General features: G+C 39.4%; 1 protein-coding gene across 4 annotated transcripts in view; it reads left to right on the forward strand.

The window, feature by feature from the left end:
- Window positions 1–25,521, forward strand: part of FCHSD2 (FCH and double SH3 domains 2) — a 163,974-nt gene that overhangs the window by 111,962 nt on the left and 26,491 nt on the right. For 2 of the 4 annotated variants that reach the window (XM_040583599.1, XM_040583600.1), the window contains exons 9-13: window positions 7,878–8,000; window positions 12,115–12,210; window positions 13,223–13,294; window positions 23,359–23,475; window positions 25,354–25,458. In XM_040583599.1, the coding sequence (XP_040439533.1) occupies window positions 7,878–8,000; window positions 12,115–12,210; window positions 13,223–13,294; window positions 23,359–23,475; window positions 25,354–25,458 (513 nt within the window). The remainder of the gene's footprint in view (window positions 1–7,877; window positions 8,001–12,114; window positions 12,211–13,222; window positions 13,295–23,358; window positions 23,476–25,353; window positions 25,459–25,521) is intronic. The other 2 variants (XM_040583601.1, XM_040583598.1) reach the window with 1 other exon arrangement.

Consider the following 25,521-nt stretch of genomic DNA (forward strand, 5'->3'; position numbering starts at 1 on the left):
TGAATTGCAGTAATCAGTGCTAACATGCTGAACAATTTAAATACACATTTTTCCATGTGAAGGAATCCAAATGTTATTGGCAGGAACAGTATAGAGTACTCTTCAGATACGAAGACAACGTGACGGTGACAGTCTGCCACAAAACCTTCTTCTGAGTGTTGGATTCAAGCCAGAGTTGGTTTTTTTTCCAAGAACAAGGAGGTACAAAAGCAAAGATGATCACACCAGTGCAATTTATTGACAATCAGTCATGTCAGAAGAAGGATTCTCATGGGATTTATTCCACTGCTATGAAAGAAAAAGCAAATAGGTCCAAGAAGTCTTCAGGGTTGATACTTAAAAACTCTTGGGAAAAGTAGGTGTACTTCTAGCTTATAAAGCATCTGTTTTCATCTTCCAGGGTTTTTTTAAGCCTTGTGCGGTACAATTTGAAGATTTTCCGTTCTTATGGCAATCTTCCATCAGGGTATTCCCGCTGATTTAAGCAGAATATTTCTTGAACCCTAAAGTCTTAATTTAATGCTGTCTTCATCAGATAACTCATCACTTTCTGCCTCCTGGGGAGGAGACCTATAAAGTTTTCCTTCCATGCCTGTGTTCACCTACCAGACCCTCATCATTAAATGTGACAACTACAGGGCACTACCAGGAGGTCTATGGAGGCAAATCTAGGAGTGCTTAATATTATCGTGCATTTTGCTTCTAGTTGTTTTAAAGGGACTTTGTCCCCTGGGGATTGGGGAAAGGCTGATGGGCATCTGTTGGTGGCCATTCCCTATTTTCCTGTGCTCAGAGTAGACTTCAGTGCACCAGCAACAAAGGCTTTGTCATTAAAAACAATGACCCTGGCTAAATTGTAAAGGAACAAAATGATGTGCAGAACAATCATCAAGTGACTAATGAGACCAAACAAAGAACTTGCAAACAAGCCCAAAACTATTGACACTAGAAAATACAAAGCTCTAGGGTAAGGGAAAGTGCAAAGTGTGTTTATGAGCACCGAGCTGAAAGGCAAGCAAACTGAAGTCAGGACGCTTGTCTTCTGGTGTTTATTGTTCCCATGTTTGCCATGATGAAAGCTCCTTCTCTAGGTTGGGGGGAAAGAGGAGGAAACTAAGATCACTTCTGCAACCTTTGTTAGTTTAAATAGACACTATACATCCTGCACTATACATCTTTTTTCATCATATTCTCTTCCTACCTTTTGGTCTTTTTTTTTTTTTTTTTAATTTCCACTCATTCCCAGGGTTTTTTTTATCATTACCATGTTCCTCAGCAGTATGGATATGTCCCTGGAATATCTTTCACTTCCTTGTTCACAGCTGGCTGAGAATGTACTTCTGAAGAACTTGCAGTCATGCAGGATGTTGATTTAAGAAAAAGAAAATAGAAAGAAACAGGAGGAGCTAATTAGCTTGGCAGCAACAGTACAGCGAGGCAGTTATAAAAATTCCTTAGCATTATTTTCTATGTAACTGCAAGAAGGAGCAGAAGCTGGAGCCGTGGCAGAGGATCTTTCTGTGGGGACTCTTGAGTTACGGGGCCAAAACCTTCATTTCAAGGAGATATGAGTAGGTTAATGGCTGGGGAAGTGGAAGGGTTTGCTCTAAGTGCAGTTAGGACTAACACAGTGAAAATGTCTACAAGTTACTACCCCTTTTTTTTGTTTTGGCTGATAGTTTGTGTCTGACAATGCTTGACTTTCAAAGAAACTGCATGCTGCAGGAGTTGAGAGCAGCTGAGGTGCACAGGAACACTTGGCGTCCACCTGTACTTGAGGGTTTGTATCTCCTGAGATACTTGCAGAGTAGAGCTGAAGGTGCCGTGTTACAAAGGAAGCACTCAAAAGCAGCTTTTGACTGGCAAATTCCAGTAAAAGTGGAGTGGTTTTGCTGCAGTATGTAATTTTTACAAAGTGTTGAAGAGACCAGCATGAGCAGATGAACAATATTCTGCCCAGGAATGCACACACTGGGTAAGGAACAAATGCTGCTGGCACCCTGTTGTTACGTAGAAAGCTTTTTTCCCTGTTCACGTCCCAAGTAGCTGCATGGCAGCAGTCCCCTAAGAAAATCCAAGAGTTGGAGTTCCATGCTCCTTTCTGCACTTGCTCTTTGGGACTTGTCCCAGCTGTGGCAGCTCTGCATTTTGAATAGCAGCTGCCTGCCTCAAATTGAATAGAGGCCTTCCTCGCTCTGCCCAGATGTGTCTGCTTTAGGGTAGCTGTGTTTCCCTTTAGTGGGACCCAGCTAGGTTCCAGATGTTCATGGGCAGAACTTAGCTAGTGATGCTTAAGATTTGGATTTGGACCTGACTGTAAAGCAGGCTTACCGCTACAGCAGCTTTGGATGTGCATGATTATCCTGGGATACAGATAGTTTTACAGCCTTAGCCTAGCACTGTTTTGCATTGGATGCAAACTGTGTGGCTGTGCTACTGCTAACTTGAAATTCTGATTTTACAGAGCTCAGCTTAGATGGTATGTTCTCCTTGTAGGCTGAGGAAATCCAGATTTTTGATAATATTGATATATTGATACTTTTGATAAATAACTTTTTGATCCAGCAAAGAGGGTAGGTTTTTGTCATCAGCTTTTCTTAGCAACCTTCTGTACTTGCATTTAGCAGAAAAATAGGGGGTTTATGAATGGCGAGCCTGTAAAAGGCAGGCTAGGCAGCAGGCGTCCCCTCGTTTTTAATTCAGACTTCAGTATCGTGATCGGTGCAGACACGGCGCAGTTGTTCGTACAGGATTGCAACGACTGCGAAATGTAGAAGCTCGCGCTGGTTTGGTGTCAGCCGTTACACGTTGCTGCAGGCGTGCTGTTCAGGGGCACTTCAGTCGCTTTGATCTTGAGTTTGTTGGCAACTTGTACCTACAAGTCACGTTTTGTTGACAAATACAGACCTGATTTACTTTTATGTTAGGATGACTTGATGAAGAAGGGCATTTCAGCAGTGACATACAGTGCAGTGCTGGAAGAATTTAAAAAGGAAAAGACTTAAAGAAAGCAAGCTCCTCTTCTATATTAGGATAAATTGATGCCTGGAATAAATTACTACTAGGAATCAGCATTTTTAAAGGAAAATCACTGTGGAATGTAGCTGTTATCTGAAAAGGATGGGTTTTCCTGACCTTCCCTCCTTTCCCTCCTAATGTCCTTGGGAAATACTGTTACATATCACTGATCCAAATACTGCCGAGTTTGGCAAAGCCAGCTGATTCAAGTTGTTGACTTTATTACTCCTGAGTTTTAGACGAGTTTTTCAAATGCTCTGTCCTCCACTGTCAAATAATATGAGATCCGTTGCAATGCTTGGGATAAAAGACATGCAAACTGCTTTTGTTAACCTCTTGTAGACCCAGAAGGATGCTTTAGCGAATCTCTTAACAGTAGGAATTCCTGTTAACGATTAAGCTATTCTTGTACGTATCCCAGCCTTTCCTTTTTGTATTCCTTTTTATATTCTGAGTTATTTGCATGTAAAAATTAAAACACTTGGAGTCTCATTTACCAAAATCATTCAACTGAAAATTCACAGACTGTACCATCTATGAGATCACACTGTTTATTTCATGGATTATAGGCATAAGCTTTAAACACAAACACTCAAAAAGCTTCGCTCGTCGTGCTTTTTATGTAATCTATATCGGTGGGGTTTTTTTTAATGTTAAGTAAGAAAAAGCTTATAGTAGTGTTGCATAAATGTAGGCTGCAAAAACAAAGTCCCTGTATTTAATGGGTTACAGGTTGTTTTCAAAATAAAATAGATCGGGGACAGATAAAACAGGGTTTCTGATGCAAATGGAAGTGGTATAAGAATTGAATTTTAATTCTTAATAAGCTACCTAAAATCGAGAGAAGGGAGCATCTATGATACAGATCTCCCTTTCTATTTGAGGGGTTTGCTTTGATTACTAAACAGGAAAATATGTCACATTACCATGATGCAATACCATTGACTTCATAGAAGAGCTGTCACTCCACAAACACAATGATTTTTGTTCAGTTTATTTAAAACTTTTCCTTATCATTTCATTTTCAGACTGTAGTCAGGGTGGGGTAGGATCATATCTAATTTTGTTATGTTACCTCCACCCACGTAAGGAAATTCTTTGCCTTCAACATCAGCTATATTGTTTCTGTCAAAGTGGTGGCAGCTTACAAAGCATTTGTTAAGGCTTTTAATGCTTGGCATGGACAAAATTAAAACAGGTAAAATATTGAGTTGCTTAGTTCACAAAAGGATGAATGTTTTCAAATGAAAAGTTAATTTTTTCCATGATGGTCACCTTATTGAAAGAATGGGATTCCAGTAAGGATTAGGGAGTTCAAAAATATATCAGCATACAAGTGCCCGTGTTTGAAAATATAAAATTATTTCCAGGCAGTGATGATTCAGACGAGACTGGTGTAAATTAGTCAGTAAAAGCTCATGTGGCTTTACAAGTGTGGTTTTAATTGTGTTTTTTTAACTTAGTACTGTATGGTCCAGATTTTGTTGCCTGGCGGATTCAGATTGCTAAATGAGAGGTTTAATTTGAACACCTGAGTTTAAACCTCAAAAATATTATGCAGAGCTTCAGCACAGTTTAGCAGTTTCTGTGCAGGACAAACATGAATAGAATACCAGGAATATTTCAGAAATAAATGAGAAAAAATGGAAGACTTGCCTTGGTGGCATTGCACAACTCAGTCTGCATTATGCATAGGTCAAATGGTTCCCATTTTTTCTTGGGGATTTGAGAAGGAATGAGTCTTTTAAAATAAAAAAAAATACATAGTGGTTTAGCTTGTTCTCCTTCTTCTCCAGGGAACTGAAATGGTAATTTTTAAATGGAGCGTTACTGAGACTTGTAAATGCTCTAGTGAAGAGACCTCAAAGTTAGTTACATGTATGATCATGATATGTTCAATGGTGTCTTTTCTACGTCATGTGTTACTATCTCAGATCAAGAGCAAAGTCCCAAAGATAACCAAATGTACTAACAATACCTAAGATAGTTTTATTTACGTCTTTGCTTTGGGGAAAATCTTTACAGAATGTAGAATGATTAAGCCCAATGCATCCAAGTTCCTAAAATGTTTAATATAATGTCTTGAATTAAAAAGTAAAGCCTCCTCAAAATTGTGGTCTGAACTGGGACTGAAATTTTGCTCACAGGAAAACTATGTTATGTTATACTTGAAAATGTTGAAATGAGAAACATGTTCTCCTCTCGTTCCCCTCATACATAATTTATTTATTTGAATTCATGTATAGGATTTCTTCCAAAAATGCACTTTAATTTTGTTGTGTATCCATTCCCTTTGTTAACAGTTTTGGTTCTTCTCAGTCCCAATTTCAGCCATTATCTTCTAAGCCTGGACTCAGGTGGGGAAGTAGTTTTGCACTTCTACTATGACAGTTCCACTATAAAGAAATAATTTCTTAACAAACATTGACTTTTTCTATCCTTGGAAATTGTAGTTCTCTGTTACTGAACTTCATATTATCTTTGTTCTGATGCCAGATTTGTTTTAAAGAAAAATCTTGATTTCCTTTTGATGTTGAAAAAAAAAGACAGTTTTTTTCAGTCTGATTGTAACACAGTAAGTGGTTTAGTAATCTTTTGAGATTCAGGAAGAGAACAAAAGCCATTGTAGTGGAACAATATATGTTGGGAGTTGGGGGGAGGGGAATATTTTTTTGTCTCCCTTGCAAGTTGTGTGATCAGAAATTTTGAAAAGACTTTTTATTTCAAACCTAAATTGTGATGTTCAGTGGTTTGAGTCAGAGTGTTTGTAAGTAAAGGAGATTCAGATTATAAAATTGCACACAAATGTGAATTTATATATAGTTCAGTTTTGTTTTAACATTAACATTTCCAGCTTGATATAATAATTACCATTTTATAGGATGAATAGGTACATTATCATTGAAAGCAATTTGTAACCAACCAGTTCTGTAATCCAGTAACTGATGGGATGTCACATTTTCAGTGCAGCGACGAGGTTTTTAGCGTGTTGATGCTGCACGCTTGGCCATGGGTTTACTTGGCTGACAAAAATGTTTGTGTTGCACTGACTTTAATAACTTAAGTTCTGGCAGCACTTGTTGGTATTTAAGAACTTCATCATATTGAAACCACTTTTAATTAATGAAAAGAGAAAGGTTGTAATGCAGTTTTCACATGCTGAAAGATTTGTATGCTTCCTAATGTTTTGCCACACTTTTCTTTGATGTTCTTTCTTGTATATCTTTCTTGCATATCTCTGTGTCACCCTGAGGGGGGTATATTGGTATCTCAGCAAAAAACTTGAGAGCTGTGGTCATTGCAAGAGGAGTGGGGAAATAATGAAGTTAATACTTCTGTATCTTTTTATATTCCTAGAACTACAGAATGCAGCTGTAGACGAATTAATTCCTAATGCTTGGTAGATAATAATGGCAGAGAATCAACACGTGTTGAGACTGGCTTTGTCTCACCCAGCTTTATATGACCACTGTGGAGACGTGTCTATCTAAGCTAATTGTCTGGGCGCTGTTTACGGTCAGTGAAGAGCAATAGGCACTTAGCACGCTGCGTTTCATCTGACCTATTTTAACCATTTCTCTTAGAGGAGGTGAATCACACCACAGAGGTACGGCTTCTCTCCATCGACCCTAAAAAGGACCTGGAGTAACAAACTCCATCGTAGGTGTCTGCACTGTAGAAGGCTTAAGTTAAATGACATGACCCCCTCCTGCTGGGTTTAACATAAAAAGAACATATGGGCTTAATATGAAGGCAGGGGGAGGGAGCTCTGAAATACTCATTTATAGCATACTAGAATGCAAAAATCACAGCTGCTTTGCAAACCGAGCCTTTATAATTGCTTTGCCAAGTTAAACTATTTACATTTATTGGCAGAGTTGCACTCCAGGCTGGTGTTTGATCCGAAAAGCTTTAGGAATAGATATGCTCAACCGTAAAAAACTTCAAGTGCCATTTTGGGGAAGTGTCAGGATCGCTGTTGTCGTACAGCAATTCTCCCGACAGCACAGCGAGTCTGGGCAATTCTAGGCATCATTTGTGTTCCCTGAAGTGCAAGAGAGACCTGCTATGTAGACTGTGTGTATCTGACGTGAAAAGAAATGCCCTTGAAATGGGGTGGTAACTTCGGGGCTCGTGCAGCCGTGGTGGTGAGGGCTGGTCCCTTTAGCTCTGTAGAAGCACACCAAGTGCTGAAGTCCTCACGCGGCACTGGGACGAGGCTGTATGAACTGAGTGTGCACTGCGGGATGAATCCCAGTAAAACTGTGCCTATACCGAGACAGGCAAGAGCTGAACCTGCCTACATGTATTGCTGTGGGGTTTTACGGGTTTGTGGTTGGGAATTTCCTGATGGTTTTATCAATCAAACATCCCAGATGTAAGCTCATATGGCGTAATTCTTTTTTTTTTTTTTTTTTTTTTTTTTGGCGGGGGGGCAGGTGGGGAATGATGCTTAACAGATTATTTGATAGGGCTGACATCACTTGTAAGAGCCTGGAGAAGTTAACCTGTAGCTCTTTCGTTTTAATTTCTGGTGGTTGCTGTAGCTGTGTGCTGATGGGGAGTGAAACTTTTTTTGCAGAAGGAAAATCTCCTGCATTCATCTTTAAGTTCCAAATTATTTCTGTCGGATTTACATGTGTCTGCTAGCGTTGTCTTAAATGTTGGGCTTGGTTTTGCTGGGGCAGAAACCGTTTCCTAAAGCTTGCACAATTTCACTCTTCCCCCCCACCAACTTTCCAAATTATTTACAAAAACCTAACTGTATCAAGCACCTTACAAATTTAAATGTGAATACTAATAAATTCTACACAAAAGTACATATTGCTTAATTTTCTTAAATTCTTTCCCTCATACAGGCTCTTGATGGAAACGTATATGATCACCTTAAAGATTATTTAATGGCATTCAGCAGGACTGAACTAGAGACATGCCAGGCTGTACAAAACACATTCCAGTTTTTACTGGAGACTTCCAGCAGGGTAAGTTTTAACTGAATGATCCGTGGTAACTGAATACTTACAGCATATAGAAATTCCCCGGCTTCAGATTTGCTTCCAAAGTAATGACAGAACTGAAGAGTTATTATTTTTGGTTACTCCTGAATGGTATTAAGTTAAAAGAAACTAGACAGTTTTCTTGGGGAAAATTTTTCCTGTTGCCACCCAGACTGAATTCTCATGAGTGCATTTGCACAGTACAGGATCTTTAGAGAACAGTGATCAAGAGATAATCAGTTATACTCATTCTGCACGTTTGGAAAAAGAAATTGCAGCTGAGAGTTCTGCACTGTGTAATCTGGAACCTCATTAGTCATCCATCACAGTAAAGCCCTGTGAAACTGTTTGGATCATTTCTTAATAATTGACTGTCAACTTAAAAACCAAAATATTACAGTGTGTTCTCCCTTGAATTAAGAATGGCAAATACAGAAAACAGGTTAGACTCTTGTCATTGACATTGTTTGCTTTGTCGAGAAGCCAGAATCAGAAATAGGTGATTGCTTCCAGGATAATTTTGATACTTAAATAATTCGTCTGCCAGGCTAAAAAAAAAAAATTGCCATTGAGCTCAAATGAGCTGCTTTGGTGCAGTCATAATACTCCTTTATACATTTACCTTAACCACCGGCACAGAAACAGAGCTCATTTATGCAGGGATTTACGTAGAAAAAACTTATTTAACACATTCCTTGTTCACCTGCAAGCATGCTAACTCACACCTTATTAGATGTAAAGTGAGTGGATTAAAAATGGGCTTCATGCTAACTTGTCTTTGAATTTACTTGGCAGCGACTGTAAAGGTAATGAAAATACTGTTTTACCTTCTGTTGGAGAAGGACTTTCAATAATTCACCTTGCTGTATATCATTCAGGTCAGCTTAAAGTATCTTCCCCAAAAATGCTGGGTTTGAATCTTTTAACTAAATATGCTTATATATAATGGCTGCATATTCATAGCTAATTTCTCAATATTGTATTAAATCCTTTGTATTCAGAATACTTGGGGGTGCTGGCTGGTGGGTCTTGATCTAACTGAACTGTCATTTCCAAGCAGCTTATTTGTGTAGGAATACCTTTGTCGTCTATTTGCGTGTGCTGAGCTGTGGTAGCTTGTGTTCCTAAGCCTCTGTGTGGCTACAAGCCTGCAGGTCTGACTTACTTTACACAGTAACAACGTCATGATATATGTTTGAGGAAAACAGTTCTGTTTCTGCTGTACTAAGTAACTACAAATGCCTGGAGAACAAACAAAAATGTAAATAACAGCTGTCAGGTCCGAACAGGATTTTTACAACTGGTTTATAGCTCATCCGCACCAATTTTCTCCTCTCCTTGCAGTTCAAGAACGCAGAGAAGAAAAATTTGTATTACATTACTACTGAAAATGTGTGCCTTGCTCTGAAATACTAAACATACTAATCGGTGGATTATTCCACAGACTTTTGCTTGTCCTTTCATTGCAACTTTCAGCATTTCCTGTAGGTCCACATTGCAGGAATCAGTCAGCTCCAAAAGGAGAGGTGAATCTGGAGTAGAAACTTGGTATCAAAAGCTGCGCATGTTTTTCAACAGTAGCCTGAGCGTTAAAGGTGTAAGAAATTTGTTAGCAATTTAGTAATTTGGAGTAAAACCCAGCCTGCCATCAAAGCGAAGATTTTAAATATTTTATTAGGATTTTTTAATACTTCACCTTTTCTCTGTTTGTTTTAGGTACAAGATCACAAGCTTGCCAAGCTGTGTTTAGAAAGGACACTTTAAATCATTGGTAGAAATGCTTTTGTTTTCCCATCTGAACTATATTTCTGTTTACAGAATGGAATTAATTATATTTGCTTTAGAAGGAGACAAGTAGCTTCCCAGAAGTTTGTGCTATCCTCTTGAACGTTGGAGAGCCGGAGGTGGCTGCTTTGGATGGGCAGTGCTGTGTTGTGTTCAGCTGCTTAGGAAATTGTCAGTCACCTAAAGCTAATGCAGATTGAGAGAAACCTCTCGAAAACAAGTTTTCTGTATAAAATGAAGTTTTTTCACAGTTTATCGTAGCATTGTTATTGCAGCTTTAGAGGGTTTATTACTGCTAGGTTGGGGTGACCCATGTCGTTTCTCTGGCATGTCTGGGAAATATTATCCTCTGACACTGAATATACGAAAATGAAAAATTTAACTTCCTTTTCACATGAACAGTCTTATTCAAGACTTGTACTTCTTGCACTTTGCTTTTGGAAAAAATCTGATTTTCTTTGGAACATTTTCTAAAATTCCATTTGCTGTTTTGAATAACATTTCTGTGATGTTTCTGGTAAGAAGGCTCACCAACTTAGGGCAAATAATTTCATTTATGCACGTTTCTGACTATGCCTTCCTTCTGCATACGGTATAAATTTAACATTTGGTTTCAAGTCCATTTGAACATGTCGATTGACATCGACTTCATAAAGAAACTGGGTGAGAACGTTGAGTTAGTATCGGAATAACACGAAATCTATTTCGAAAAGGTGCTGCTCAGTCCTGAGAATACTGTGTTGCTTAGGAGTCTTTTTATTTTCTTTTTAAAAATCGTCAAATATATTGTGCAAAATGCTCCGGGCTATTAATTCACCAGACTTGCCCACCCTCCCAAGTCTCACATTATGGTAACAGTTGTTCTCGATGCTTTGAGGGAAATTTTCTTGAGCGCTGTTGTAAAGATGCTTTTTCTTCTTTGAAGAACTGAGTTGCTTTTGAGCTGGAGGTCTACAGCGATGGCTTATGGCATTAAAATAATCATAGAGGTTTTCACATCCTCAGTAGCTACGCTTTGTGGTTTTTTCTAATTGAAGTTGGTTTAAAATAGTCACACATATTTGACGTGGCACAGAGTTGTGTGCTGTAGGCAGTGCTCACATATGTCTAAAGGACTGTGTGAAGACCAGAGCGGTTTAACGTAAATCTTGATGCCATAGCCAGTGCTGAGCATCATCTGAAGCTGCAGGTGATTCCTCCTTCAGTATTTTCCAAATTTCTGTTTATGGAAATTCCTAATACAGACGCCCTGTATGCCTTCTCTGTATGCTTTTTTCTGTGCATTTGAATGTGTTTACATTCAACTGCTGAAATTGGTGCTGTAATTATGTACTTTACTGTTTTAGATGAGTGCATTATTGGCCCTGGAGGACTATTTACTTTCTTTAACTGGAGATTAATTTTTTACAGTTCAGTATTTCAGTAACGCAAGCATCAACATTTTGATGCATTAGAGAACATGTTGTATTTACCATCGTAAATACAGTGCAATCAGAATTCTTGGTCATAGACGATGCTGGTATTTCTGGATAAATACCATCTTTATGGTATACTTCTGTACATTTAAACCTCATTTGGGCAATAGATTTTTATAATTTCATGCTGCTATTTACGCCTTTTCATCAATTGAAGCAGTGAGTACTCTGTAGAGTTCTTCAAGCAGTGATACTATTTTTTATATTGCAATCGCTGAGTTTTTCTTTGTAAATATGTGTAAACTGTGACAGAGATTTGTTTGGGGATATGTGTCATGCTATCTGAAATGTATCATTAAACAAATTTAGTAGCTGAAGTAGTTTTGGTTTAGCAAAATGCAAGCTTTGAGAGTTTTCTCTGAAAGCAATTTAATAAGAAGAGATGAATTTTCTAACTGATTTTGTATGCATTATTCCAAATAGTCTTTTCAGCTCCCGCAACTAATAATTTGTATAAAAATAAGACATTTCATCTTAAGAAAGAACTGTGCACAAGAAGTTACAACACAAGAGGAGAGAGAAAATATTTATACTAGTGACACCACATACCGTATACTCAATAGTTGGGGGTTTCCCCCTATTTTTGCCTCTGCAGTATTTTGGGGGGGTTAATGGCAAATATAGTTTAGATCTTTGCCATCCCGTGTGTGTCCTGCCAGTCACTTCTGCGTAACTGTGGGTGGTGCTGCCCAGCATCAGGTCCTCTATTTCCTTTTGTTGCATTCAAGGTTCTGCTACAGGTTTGATCTCTGTTTTGCAACACCGTACTAATTTTACTCTACAGCATGTTTTTAAGTTTACAAAATAATGAATCTAAATGGCATCTTTCATTTTCTCAGGTGGTGCGGGATTACAATCTACAGCTGTTTTTACAGGAGAACTCTGTGTTTCACAAACCACAGCCTTTCCAGTTCCAACCAAGTGACAGCGACACTGTAAGAAAACCGAATTCCTTGATTTATTTCTTCTTGCTCTGTTTTTAAGTATATTGTTATAAATGGGAAGAGAATAGTGCTCACTGGTATCCCAGTCTGGTTTAACCTCATGCTGTATTTTTGGAAAAGAAAGGGAAAGTGGCCTGATTCCACCAGCACTGCTTGCAGTGGGTGGGTAATCATAACAAAAGCATCAAACAGGCTCAATGTCACCCACAGAAGAGCAGAATATTTTTTTGCTTTGGATTGTGGCTGGCAGTCCTGTGTTTCTGTACTTTCAGCTTAATTCTTAGTACATTTTGTTACCTTTTTATTAGGCTGCTGAGGTTCTCATAATATTTACTAATACTAGGTTACACCACATGTGATGCGATGCCAAATAAAGTGTCCATTTACCTCAAAATTACTCAAGGAATACTCTAGATGCATATAAGAAGTTACTAATTTAGAAGGAATACTGTTAAAACATTGCATTCCAAAATAATATCACAAAATATAATTTCGGTGTACATGTTGCTTCCAAAGCAATTAATGACATTAAAGCTGAGTAAATCATAGTATGTAAATACATTTCCAAAGAGCACTTTAATAAAAGTGAATTGTTGGTGTCCCACTGACATTACTAATGTTATTTTAAGAAATCACAGTTTAAAACTAGTCTAGAGGTTTTTTAAAAGTTAACCTTGTGCAGCTTTTTATTACTTTAATACATTAGTGCAGTGATTTGGGACAGAAATGTCTTGATCTCCAGTTCAGGTGATTAAATTCAAGAACGCTGTTAATAGCTAGGTAAGAGTGATTTTCCCAGACATACTAACACCTGTAACACAGTTTCCTGTGTCTTTCCATTTTAACAAACTGTGATTTTGATTTTTCTTTCAACTCCTTTGTATAGAGTTAATTATTTCGATAGCGTTTTAGGTTGTGAGCAGATTCTTTCTAACTGCCTTTGCCCTGCCTTTCTAACCTTTGTTGCTGTGTGTTTTCAACCTTGTGCAATCTCTGCATCCAGAGTTTTAACGCAGTTCAGCTGGTGGATATTGAGCCCTCACCTGTCAGTGCTATGAGAATGACTATAGCAGAGGTATATGATAGTATTTATGATCAGCCTTTGGTGTTTGTGTCCTTATCAGTATGCATGTGGCTTGGGATGCTGAGTTTACACTCGCATGGAGGTGGCAACAGAATGCATAATATATATATAGCTCTAAAAAACTTTTTCCACAATAAGACTTAAAGAAGGAAAAAGCAATTTAACCGTGTTATTTGTGGAGATTGACTTCACACTTATCTTTTGCACTTGCACAGCACTGGTAATTGATATTCTAATCTTTTGGGGGCACGAATTAAAATTTCACAGCTCCAGATAGCGGTGTGTATAATTGGTTACTTCTCTAATGTGAATGGGGAAGCTTGTGTAACAACTGGAGGCTATTAGCATGCACTGATGAAATGCAGTCCTATTACTAATTTAATTTTGTTCCTTTTTCCAGAGGGCCGTCCCTGTGTAAAATAGAACTGTAATTCACTCTTATTAAACTCTTCAACGTTAAAAATTACATGAGTCTTTGACGTGGCACTTGTGTGGTCTGACAGCGTACACGTGTGCTGCTTGTACTGCTTAACTTTCTAGAAGGCAAAGAATGGGTCGTTCATGTCTAGAGCTGTCTCCGTACCTCAGATGCAGTGACTGTGTTAACTCGACTGACCCACCTGGGCTGTAGAATTACTGCATTTCTTCATTGCACTGCATTTTTTTGAGCTTCTAGTTGTTTTTGTAGCCAGTTTTCACAAAAAATAGGTAAATTTCACAAAAATAGGTAAATTATGCAGGCTTCTTTATGATCCGTATAATTACACTCGGCTAACAGGATCCTACCTGGGCACTTGCAAGTTACATATTCACTATTTTTAATCAATAACTACAAGAGAATGAGAGCTTTTGCTCAGGCTTTTGAATTTGTCGGAAATTGTACATTTTCTAATTGATTGAACAACATTTAGTTGAAGAACAATTATCAAGCATTCTTTTGCCACGTAGTCTCTTCGTAGATGATCTGCAGAGTTTATCAGTTGGCTTTTCGGTTTTGTGGGTTATGCATGATAATTTTCACACCGAAGGATAACACTGAAAGAAATAAGAGTGATTAATACATCTATTCAAGTATTTAATGTTAAGCTTTTCCAAGACCAAATTATGGCCTTTCTTCAGACTAAATACCTGATCCACTGAGACTGGGGTCAAAGTTTGGAGCATTTAAATATTACTAGGATGAAATTTTGAGTTTTGTAGGCAAGAAGATCATTATAAACAATATGGATGTGGAACTCAGCTGCATGGAAAGCTCTGAATGCTGTTCTAAATTCTAGTTTTACATGGTCCCTTTCAAAATGTTGTGTTATGAGGAGAGATCTGTTGCCAAGAGTAATGTAGGAGGAATTGCTGTGCAACCCTTGAGTCAGGTACAAAACCCACAGCTCAATTTACTTTCAAAATATTAACAACATGCATAGTCAGAGCCTCCAAAAGAGGCTCTTCCTAGGAAAGGTGGGTATGAAATGGTTTTCCATCAATCTTCAGGATTTTTGTTTCCCCAACATCACACTAACACTGGCTGAAATGTGGACTTCTGAGTGTCCACAAAGAGAAGCCCACTACAAAATATTTTACGTCAATCAACTATTTTCCATTATCTAAAAAATTGGTTTGAGCTTAACTTCGTATATACTGAATTATTTAGATGGTTTTAGTGTCTTGGGTTAATTTTGACTCACATAAATTTGTATTCTTTTAAAAAAAGGAAGTTTTTGAATTTTTTTTAAAAAAACATTTACCCTTAAAGGAAATGGTTTGTTTTAAAAATATTCAGTAAGAAATCATTGATAAATTCCCAACCAGCTTTAATCCTTTCCAGCAATTAATTCACAAAATGGATTAAGCCTTTATGAGCAGTGAGATTGAAAAAATAAAAGTGTCTTTTGAAATACCTTTAGCCTCACAAGAAAAACCAGTCAGCCCATGCTGGCCTCTACACAGAGGCTGCTGCTATATTCACTGTAGTGACAGTTTAATCATAAAACATCCTCCCAGGAGGCAAGTGATATTTATTAAGTCGGCAGAAATCTATTGCATTGAAAACATACTGTCCCCGTGCTTCGCAGATAAGCCCTAGCCATAAGAACAGGGCAAAATATAAAGGAAATTAGCCAGCTTTTCTCTGTTTCCTGTTTGGAAAAGATTCTTTTTTCTTGAACTGCATGGTATCATGTGAGAAAATGAGCCAGACAGCAAAAAGCATGTCCATAGTGCCAGAGGATAATGGCAACAAAAAGCTGACACTAAACTTTTGAGTCCTTTTTCCTGTTTTTTATCTATGTGTTGCCTGTGCCTATAGTTTCCCCTGTACATTACTGATGCTGTCGTTTTCTTTGAGCGTGCATGTAAAAAACGTCGCCAAATCCGATTTGCACGACAGCTTATCAACATGAAAAAATGTGTTTTCTCACTGTACTTTGGAGGAAAACAATGTATCTGTAAGACTGGTGGAAACTTTTGCAGGTTCACCCCTTGTGACTTGGAAGTACAAGTTTTAGGGGTCAACTGTGAGAATAAGGATGAATTTCAGTTCACTCTCATACACAGAAGAGTATCTTGAATTTCTGAGCAGCTTATATTAAGCTATGTTGTATGTTATATAAGCTATATTTACAAAAGGTCGTCGTTCTTGCTTGTGGCAAGGCATGTTTTCTCAGCTCTGCAAGTGCTCAGGGGTTTGAAGTAAATAGAAATTACTGTATAAATGGGAACTGGGGCTCGGTCGAGGGCTCTGCTTTGTCAGACTTGACTTCTAGCAGGTTTCTGTGCATGCATACGGAGGCAGAGGTATTTACACATTTCAGCATTTATATTTAAATATTTAAAATATATTTAAAACTTAATATTAAATATATTTAAGTATTTTGAAATGTCTTTGTTTTCTAAATAAAACTGTATTTTTTAGCATTATTGACTATAAATATTTTGTTTGATATAAATACTTAAATAAAAAAGAGTTAATGAAATTTAAACTGCTAGTAAAAAGTAGTCCTCACATAATTAATCCCAAACTAACAAACTCAGAGAGTGCACTACGTTTTCTTGGTTTAGAGTAGTCTGTGCTTTTAATACCAGAACCGAGTAATGTGACTGTTGTTAACTATAACTTTTTTGAAGCTAAATATTAAAAAAAAACAGTTATGAATTAATTTTATCGTTGTATAAAGTATTAGAAATTATTGCTGAGGAGTAATACAGCCCTTCAGGTAAAGAAATTGTTGGTAGATGCAAGTGGAAGGAGCCTGGCGAAGCTGTATGTTCCCTGTAAAACTTGACACGTCTTGTGCATGGCCAACATGACTAAAACTGATTTTACGTAGTTCCCCCCACCCCAATTCTGGTTAAAATAAGGTCTGAGATAATAGTACTCATATTTGGGGTTGGTATTGAAAGTTGAGTTTGAGGAGAAGGGGAAATCCACACCCTAGAGTTACCTTGGGTTGAATGTTAACATCATTTCTGAGTTACTTTAAGTATAATGAACTGGAATTGGCTCACTAGGCAATTGATTTTTTTCTAATTTAGAGAACATGCTGTTAGTATTCTCATTTTTACAGTTGGGAAACACTGTTTAAGCAAAGCTCAGAAAGATTTCTAACAGTGAGACTAGAGTGCAGAAGTAATACTTGAAAGAAGTGGCCACTCAAGAAATTAAAGGTCTTTGTTTATGTTACGTTGAGGATACCTATGAAATCAATTTCTCCGTGTCAAGGCTGATCTGAGAGGTACTCTTTTTGTCCTTTGGTTACCTAGTGGGAGCAATTTTTCTGTATTTCTAGTTATAATAGAATGCACTATAGATTTTTGGAAAAGTCGGATGTGAATGCAGCTGCTGTGACAGCTGAGGCAAATGGGAATAATTATGAGGGTGAGAATGGAAGTACACTAGCGAAAATATGCTACACCAATTTCAAAATTAATTTCAGTGAGAAGATTAAAAACTTTTGAAAATAAGTAAGATTATAATTTGAAAAAGACTTGGGCTTTTAATGTTTGCTGTATAACAGAAGTGCTTAACACAAAAACATCAGGCACCAGGACAAGCAAAGCTCTCTTAATCACTGACATCTAACAAAAAGCAGTACTTTTAAGATCCTGGTCTTTCCAGAAACAACCAAAAACCCTGAGATGGGAAAAAAAAGAGAGCTACAACCTTTACAGAAACCCTGTTCTAATGTGTTTGGCGTCAGCTGCTGCAACAAGCCGCGTGCACAGTATGTTTTCAGAGATTTCTAGCTAATGGTCAATGATACCCCAAAATAATTATTGAACCAGAATTAAAAATAAACAACCCCCTAAAAACCTACTGGATAAATTATTTCATACATATGGCTGAACAACTGTTGTGTTCATGGGTGCTTTTAGTAAGGAGAGTTTCAGTTACAGCAGATGTCAGACAATAGCTTCAGTATTGGTTGGGATTCAAATATTTTGCTATAGAAAATTTCTTTAGTAAAAAAACAGGCAGTCATGCTGCTGGGACTATTTTTCAGCCCAGATGACATCAAAAAGTCCCAGGATCCCCTTTCTCTGTTTGGATACCCCAGAACCATTGTTCTTGTGGTGAGTTTAAATGTAATTGTTTTCTTCATTCCCTGCCTGATAGGATGTTCCTTATCCTTCTGCGGCACCCAGCACTCACCATCGTGAGATGTTAATTTATTAGATTAAAAAGCAGAATGTGGTTATATAAAGCAGCAATAGCACGTTGGTTTCGGTTTAGCTTTATCATAACATGTACAGAGGTTTACATAACATTAATAACGGATGTAGGTCCTTTTTTATTCTTCTGAGTGGAGCAAAAGCCCTTGTATATGCTAATCTTTATTTTTAAAGAAGGGGGTGGGGGGGGGTGAGTGAAGTGTCCTGTTCGTAACATTGAAGACCTACTGAAATGGAAGTCAGCTCATTCTTGGCTAAGCTAAAATTAAATTAGTTCTATAATAATAGACCAAAAGGAGCACCAAACTTGACTCACGATTTTCTTGTAACTGCTCTATTTAGCTATGAGCTGTGTGAAAAGTGTCATGCATATTCCTTCCTCCTCCCTAGAACTGCTGATCATAAGGTTGAGCTTGCTGCTCAACATTGGCATGGTAACCTCGTTATTTTCACCTCTTTAAAAGAAATGGCTATGCTTGTGTGTTACTGATTTGCATGCAATAAATATTTACTACTTTTTTTCCCTTTGTGGAAGTCAACTTTTTTAGTCTTCAGCTACAAAATTAAGGAGCTTTTAGGCTCTAGAGCCAACTTTTTTCTTGCTTTTAAAACTGTCCATGTGCCATCTGCATCCAGATATAACTGCGTAAATAAATTTGAGAACGCAGCCCATGTGTTTGTCCCTGTCATAAGGCAACTTCTGCACCTGCAACAACATTTCAGACAAAAATGGAGAAGCAACACGTGTCTACAGACTAAATGCATTTGTTAATTTAAGAAATGGCATTGCTAGCCTCTAAGCTTTTTAGCTGGTTGGAGTCATCTAGTACTTTCTGTTGGTTTACTGATTGAATTTTTAGCACTAAACACTGCTTTCGCTGTAATCCAAACCCTGAGAGAACAGCAGAATGTCCATCTATGTTTAGCTCAGGTCTTTTGTGCTCTTCCTTCATTCCTTGGTCATGATACGTGGTTTTGGTTTCCCTCTCTTTTGGAAGAGGTTAAATTGAGTGTTGGACATTTTGCCACCACCAAGTACCAGTCCTAAAAACACTTAAGCAAGTGCTTTATTTGGTAAATCAGGTTAGGACCAGACAGTTCTGTTCCCCCACCTTCTTCCCTACAATTTTGATTTTTAGGTCTGTAGCAGATAAATCTCTGGTTTAGCTCCTTTCTTCACAGCTGTTTAAATGGCAGTTGGTTTTTCATTGCTTCCTTGATGTACCCCGCTAGCCTGTCTTTACCTAAGGATACGGACTTCTCAGGTCATCCTTGAAGTCCTCCTGAAGCACGTACTCTTCCATGCCAGTGAGCTTGCTACTGCTCCTCTGCTTATATGTTCCTTCACAGTCTTCTTAAGTGCCAGCAGCTTGGTCTTACAGGTCAGGTGAAGTCCCTCCCTGCCTTAACAGCTCCATTTATCCAGGAAGCTTTCCAGGTGCTGATGGGTTTGAAACCTTTCTCCTTGCACTGTCTTCTCAGCCAAGTATTTAGGCTGTGCATTTCCACCACTCTCTCTGCTCTTGTCCAGCTGAAGAGTCCTTGTTTTCAGCTTCTTTCCCAGGAAACTATATTTTGCCTCTTGATCTCGTCTCCTGCTTTGCCCTATGTGTTTGGTATCCACACAGACCACAGCTCTAAGTTTCTCCCCAACTCTTTTTATTACTGCATTTTTAACTTGTCTGTTTTCAGACCTTTAAGCGAGGGTGAGGTCTGCTTGGATACAATACTGCTTTATGAATAACTAATATAACCACTTTGATCCAATAACAATTAATTTCTTTTTTAGTATGCCCTTAGGAGTAGCCACAAAGTTTGCATTCATTTTTCTGGTCAAGTGCTTTTGATGAAGAGATTAAAACCTGAAAACACGCTTGGGATAATACAGAAGGTTATCAAGCGACTGAAAAGAAGTCTGTATTCTTTCTTAATGAAAGTGAGATGATGAGTAGTAGCAAGGCCATTGGGAACATTGAAAATTCGTTAGATTTTATAGGGGAGAGGCAATGTCAAACGATTCTGCTCAGATTTGCAGCTGTTAAGACTCATCTGGAAGTTGTGGAAGAAGCTGTACAAAAATGCTGACTCCAATAAACTGGGTAAAAACTGAGGTCAAATGTTATCTTAAGGATTGGCTGTGCCTAAATGAGTCCATGTGTTTGTCATCTTTACGTCTTTACATTGCCCTAGTGGAGTAGCTTAACGTAGGTAGTTGAGGAGGTCAAACAGTAATGATCATATAAAGCCATCTCAATAAAAGCAGGCAAAAGCCAACGTAATATTTAAATGGAGGGGATGGGTGAAGAGAGCTGAACCTTTCTGTTCTTTGCCTACTCATTCATGCCAGAGCGAGCCATGTGCTTGTAACTTACCTCCTCCTCTTTGGAGCTGCTCTACATCTTGTCCAACAATTCCTTTTACTTGGAAAATACCATTAACACAGGCTTTGTAGTCTGTCCTACACCAGTGGGTGAACTTCATGGTAATGTCTGTTTCCAGCTTTGAGCTAAAATATCTTGACATCTTATACTGGATTGTAAAAGCCTCTTGGGGTTAGGGGGTTTTGCTTGCTATAAGCAACGCAGGGATGCTGCCTCCCTTCCACGCCTCTTGATGTCTGTTAGCGTGCGTATGCCTTAAGGCATTCTGTAGGGACAAGCTGAAGCAGTGCAAGCTTCTTGACCGAGTTACAGCTTTGTGAAATAGAGGCAGAAAGTGGCCCAGGAGTCACCCGAAGCATCAGAGCCCTGTGGTGGGAGTGTGTGTAGAGGTTGTCTTCCTTTCCCTTGCTTGCCTCTACCATTGGAAATCATCTCTTTCACAACCCCCTGAATCCACTACCCTCAGCTCTCTTGTAATAAGAGGATCAATAGGAATAAAGGCCAGATTCAATTTGGATGAAAAGGCGCTTAGCTGAAATAAAAATAACAAGCTGAACCAATTTTTGCCTCATTTTCAATTAAATCCTCTGATAGGATGTTAACATAAGTTGGTATTTTTGCCTCTCCCCTGAGGGCAGTGTAATCTAAAGGCATAAAAATCCTGCTTTCAATATGACTTCAGTTTGCTTCCCAGTATCTCTTGATTTTACTCCGGTCTATACCAAATGCTGGTATTAAAATTATCTTCCTTCCTTGACACAAATGGTAGCCCTTGCCTGCTAAAATACCTGATACCACCATCTCTTCTTTTGCATCAGCTGCAGGCTTCTCACCTGGCCTGAAAATAATTCCTTGTCGTTCTGCTCTCTTACCCTTTTCCTGCTGGCAAACCTTGAATTTCTCCTTCCTAATCAACTTTTTCATACTAACGGGATCTTCTCTAGTTTCAAACTACACCTGACAAAGAACAATCCTGTCTTTTGGACCATAGAGAGTGAGAGCAAGAAATTGATGGAGCGGTGGTCCTTTCTTCCACGTATGCATACGCAGCCTCCGAATGTTTTGAACGACACCAAGCATACACTGTCGTCTTGAGTGATAATTTATAAGGGATTTTTTTTTTTTTTGGTTGATCTGAAAGATTGTGTGAGATCATATCAGCCTGAAGAGGACTTGTGATAAAAAGGAATGCAGGTGGCTCTGGACTGTTGTAACTACCAACTGTCTTGCTAGGAAGATGCGCGTGAGTCTGTGAGCCTTCCAGGAAAAGGAGTTGTTCTTGAGAATCCGTCTCAGAGTACTGATGAACTTAAATTGGGAAACAGCTGCAATGCCTGTTGTAAGAATCTGTTCTGTTGTTCCAGGAGCACACCCTGGGAAGGTGGGGTGGACATAATGTCTTCCTTCTCACAGCTAATTTTACTGATGGGAAGAGTATGAGACTGGCTCAGAAAGAAAAATAATCATAGAATCGCAGGCTGGTTGAGGTTGGAAGGGACCTCTGGAGATTGCCCAGGACCGTGTCCAGGTGGCTTTTGAGTATCTCCAAGGCTGGAGAGTCCACAGCCTCCCTGGGCACCCCCTGCCAGTGCTCGGGCACCCGCACGGTGAAAAGGTGTTTCCTGATGTCGAGAGGGACCCTCCTCTGTTCCCGGTGGTGCCCGTTGCCTCTGGTCCCGGCACTGGGCACCGCTGGGAAGAGCCTGGCTCGGTGGTCTTGGCACCCTCCCTTCGGGTATCGGTGCACATTTGGCGAGGTCCCCCTGAGCCTTCTCCAGGCTGAACAGTTCCAGATCCCTCGGCCTCTCCTCACAGGAGAGGTGCTTCAGCCTTCATAGCCATTTTTTGGATTCTCTCCAGAGTCATGATTAATAGTTATCCATATGCAGAATAGGTGCAGTAAATGTGTACAGAATACCCACAAATACAGAAGGAATATCAGGGAACCTACTTTAGTGAAAAGATGGAGACTGAGTTGCATCCTAAATACTGAGATCTTTATGTAAATATGCCCAGTGGAAAAGGCCGTGGGGGGGGTGGCCAACAGCCAGCTGGACGTGAGCCCCCAGCGTGCCCAGGTGGCCATGATGGCCAGCAGCGCCCTGGCCGGTGTCAGCAGCAGCCTGGTAGGTTTACAGTTGGATTCAATAGTCATAAAGGTATTTTCTAATGTAAACAATTCTGTGATTCTATGATTAATGCACTGGGCGGTGCAGTAATGAAAATTATAGAGAGACTGGAAATTATTTTAGTAATCAAATGATGGGAAGTCTGCCTTGAGAGTTACAGACGGGTTCTGCTCAATCTGTAAACATTAGAGAACTACTTCATCTTGCTTTAGTTGGCATTTCTTGAGGGGGAGAAAATTTTTTTGTTTTGTTGTTGACACAATAAAAGCAGGCATAAGATGAAATAATACCAAAAAACATTGCTTGAAATTTCAGTTGCTGTTTTGCGGACAAGATTTATTTTTTTTTACAGGAATTGCCATGCTGTTCTAAAATATTTAATGGCATTATGATGTGATCACAAATTGCAAAGAATGAGCCTAAATTGCCCATTGGAACACACTTAACCTTTCAGATTTGCTTCCTATAATGCATGTTTACTTCAGAAAGTGCGTGACTTTGTTGGCTAGTTATTCTTCACCTCTTTGATACAGTGCACGAGTGAAACAGTATTTCAGTTTTATTCCTCGTGAATGTCTCTCATTGCAGTAGAACTGTGTTTAGTAATCAGTATCACACTGATGTTCCTGAAACAGTTGAGTTGTCAATTCTTGTGAACTTTGATTTGCTTTTGTTGTTGGCTTTTCACAACCTGGTACCATCACAAAGTTCATAAGGAAGAGAGCCGATTTTTTTTTTCTAATCTTTCTTGTTTACTATGAAACGAGATCCCAGGCTGATAAATATGATATAAAGTTATCCTATAACTAAATACTGTCATATCTACAGAGGTAGCCCCAGGTCTATGTCATGACTCGTTCTCCCGTTGTTTCTGTTGCAGAGTCGACAACTGGAATCAGAAACTGGAACGACTGAAGAGCACAGCCTCAACAAGGAGGCTCGGAAATGGGCTACCCGGGTAGCCCGTGAGCACAAAAACATCGTCCACAGCCAGCGGGTAGGTTAGGAAAACATTCAATTACAGATTTTATTTGTTGCAGCTCCCCACCAAATGAAAGAGGAGTGGTTGCAAGCACTGAGGAATTGGTTTTGTCCTGTTACCTCTCCAGGCAACCTGCCATTTTCATCGTAGCCTTTCTTGATACAATACACTCAAACTGCCAGATTAGCAGCTCCTCTAACTTTTTGGTTTATCAGTATGTTTTGTTATTCCCATATAAATCTGAAGTTACAGCTTCTACTTTGCTGCAAATAATATACAGACCTTCCTTTATTCTACACAGCCTGCCTCTGTTTGAACTAGTTTCAGGGATTCCCTTATCTCCACTATATCATGTATATGTTACCCATAGAAAAAAATAATTTATTCATTTGGAGATCAAAAGTCTTTCAACACTAGGAAAACCCATGAGTAATGCACAGTTAAATCTAACATGAAGACACAAAATTAAGTGTGTGTTGATAAATTGATTTCTATGTACGTGGCTCAACATAGAAGAACCTAGGGCTTTATTTGGCTGTCCTAACTGGGTCTTCAGGTAAGGGAAGGGGCTGGGGCACAGCTCTGGGGGGGGGCGGGGGGAGCTGGGGGGGGCTCAGCCCGGAGAAAAGGGGGCTCAGGGGGGCCCTTCTGGCTCCCTACAGCTGCCTGGCAGGAGGCTGCAGCGAGGGGGGTCGGTCTCTGCTCCCAAGGAACCAGCGGCAGGACAGGAGGGAACGGCCTCCAGCCGCACCAGGGCAGGCTCAGGGTGGGCACTGGGAGAAATGTCTTCCCCGACAGGGTGGCCAAGCACTGGCACAGGCTGCCCGGGGACGGGGTGCAGGCACCGTCCATGGGGGGGTCAGAAGACAGCCCTTAGGGCCATGGTTCAGTGGTGGCCTTGGCGGTGGTAGGTTAATGGTTGGACTCAATGATCTCAAAGGTCTTTTCCAACCGAAATGATTCTATGATTCTGTGATGCTATATTGTGTAATATTCAGTGAGCTGCTGCCCAGGAGGTGGGAGACCTGGGTTCTAGTCCTACATTAGAGGTTTGAGCCATTCCTCAAACTGCCCAGGAGGATGCATTGAGCAAGAAACAAGACCACAGTAGGTGTTTACCATCGTACCTGTCTTCTGCTGAACCTGGGCCACTCTGTAGCAAAACTCCAGAAGTTGTAGCACCTGGCAGGGTGTATTAACAGTGTTTGTGACCAAAATATGATACGAAAAACTCTCCTCAGAGGAGGGAGCGAGCATCCTGGATTCTGGCCCTACCACCTGATGCTCCTGCTCTTTCTCCAGTGACTAACACAAAATGCATAAAGAGCCACTGAACCAGACACAGATTTGCAGATTAACTGGTGATGATTTGTGCAGGCACATGCTTTTGTTATTTTTCATTTGGATCTGCAGAGTCAACATAACATGTGCATGAACCTAAGAAACTCCCATCTGTCTTCCATGATTCCGCAAATCCTCCTCTGGACACAGTGTTCCTGCAAATGCAGGAGACCTGGCTTGGCTTCCCCTACAACACGACTACCATTAGCAACTTCTCTCTCCATGTTTAAGATACTCTTTTTTTTCCATCCTGACATTCCCGTGGAGTGACATACCCATTTTAAATATGTAATTGGCAACATACAGATGAGTGGCTTCATACCATGGTATCATGTTTTCATGAAGATGTTGAAGCATTCCTCTAGGTGGAATTTCCATGTGAAATACTGTGCTGTTAAATTGTGTTTTCCCTTGGTCATCATCTTTTTTCCTGGAATGGACGACTATTGGTCAACCCAGCATCTAATGAAACAATAATTTCCCTGACTTACCATAAATATTTATCATGTAAATGGCTTGCTAACATTTACTACGTCTGTGGTGTATTTTCAGACACTTGAAGAGCTAGAATGCCATGGGCCTGTGATGTCTGAGCAAACCCGAGCAGAACTGGAGCAGAAAATAGATGAAGCCAGAGAGAGTATTCGCAAGGCTGAGGTAAGGAAGGAAATTATTTTGGCATGTTTGGCTTCTTAACCACAGACGGATTTACATTACAGC

The sequence above is a fragment of the Falco naumanni genome, chromosome 2, assembly GCF_017639655.2.
Source record: "Falco naumanni isolate bFalNau1 chromosome 2, bFalNau1.pat, whole genome shotgun sequence".
Taxonomy (NCBI): domain Eukaryota; kingdom Metazoa; phylum Chordata; class Aves; order Falconiformes; family Falconidae; genus Falco; species Falco naumanni.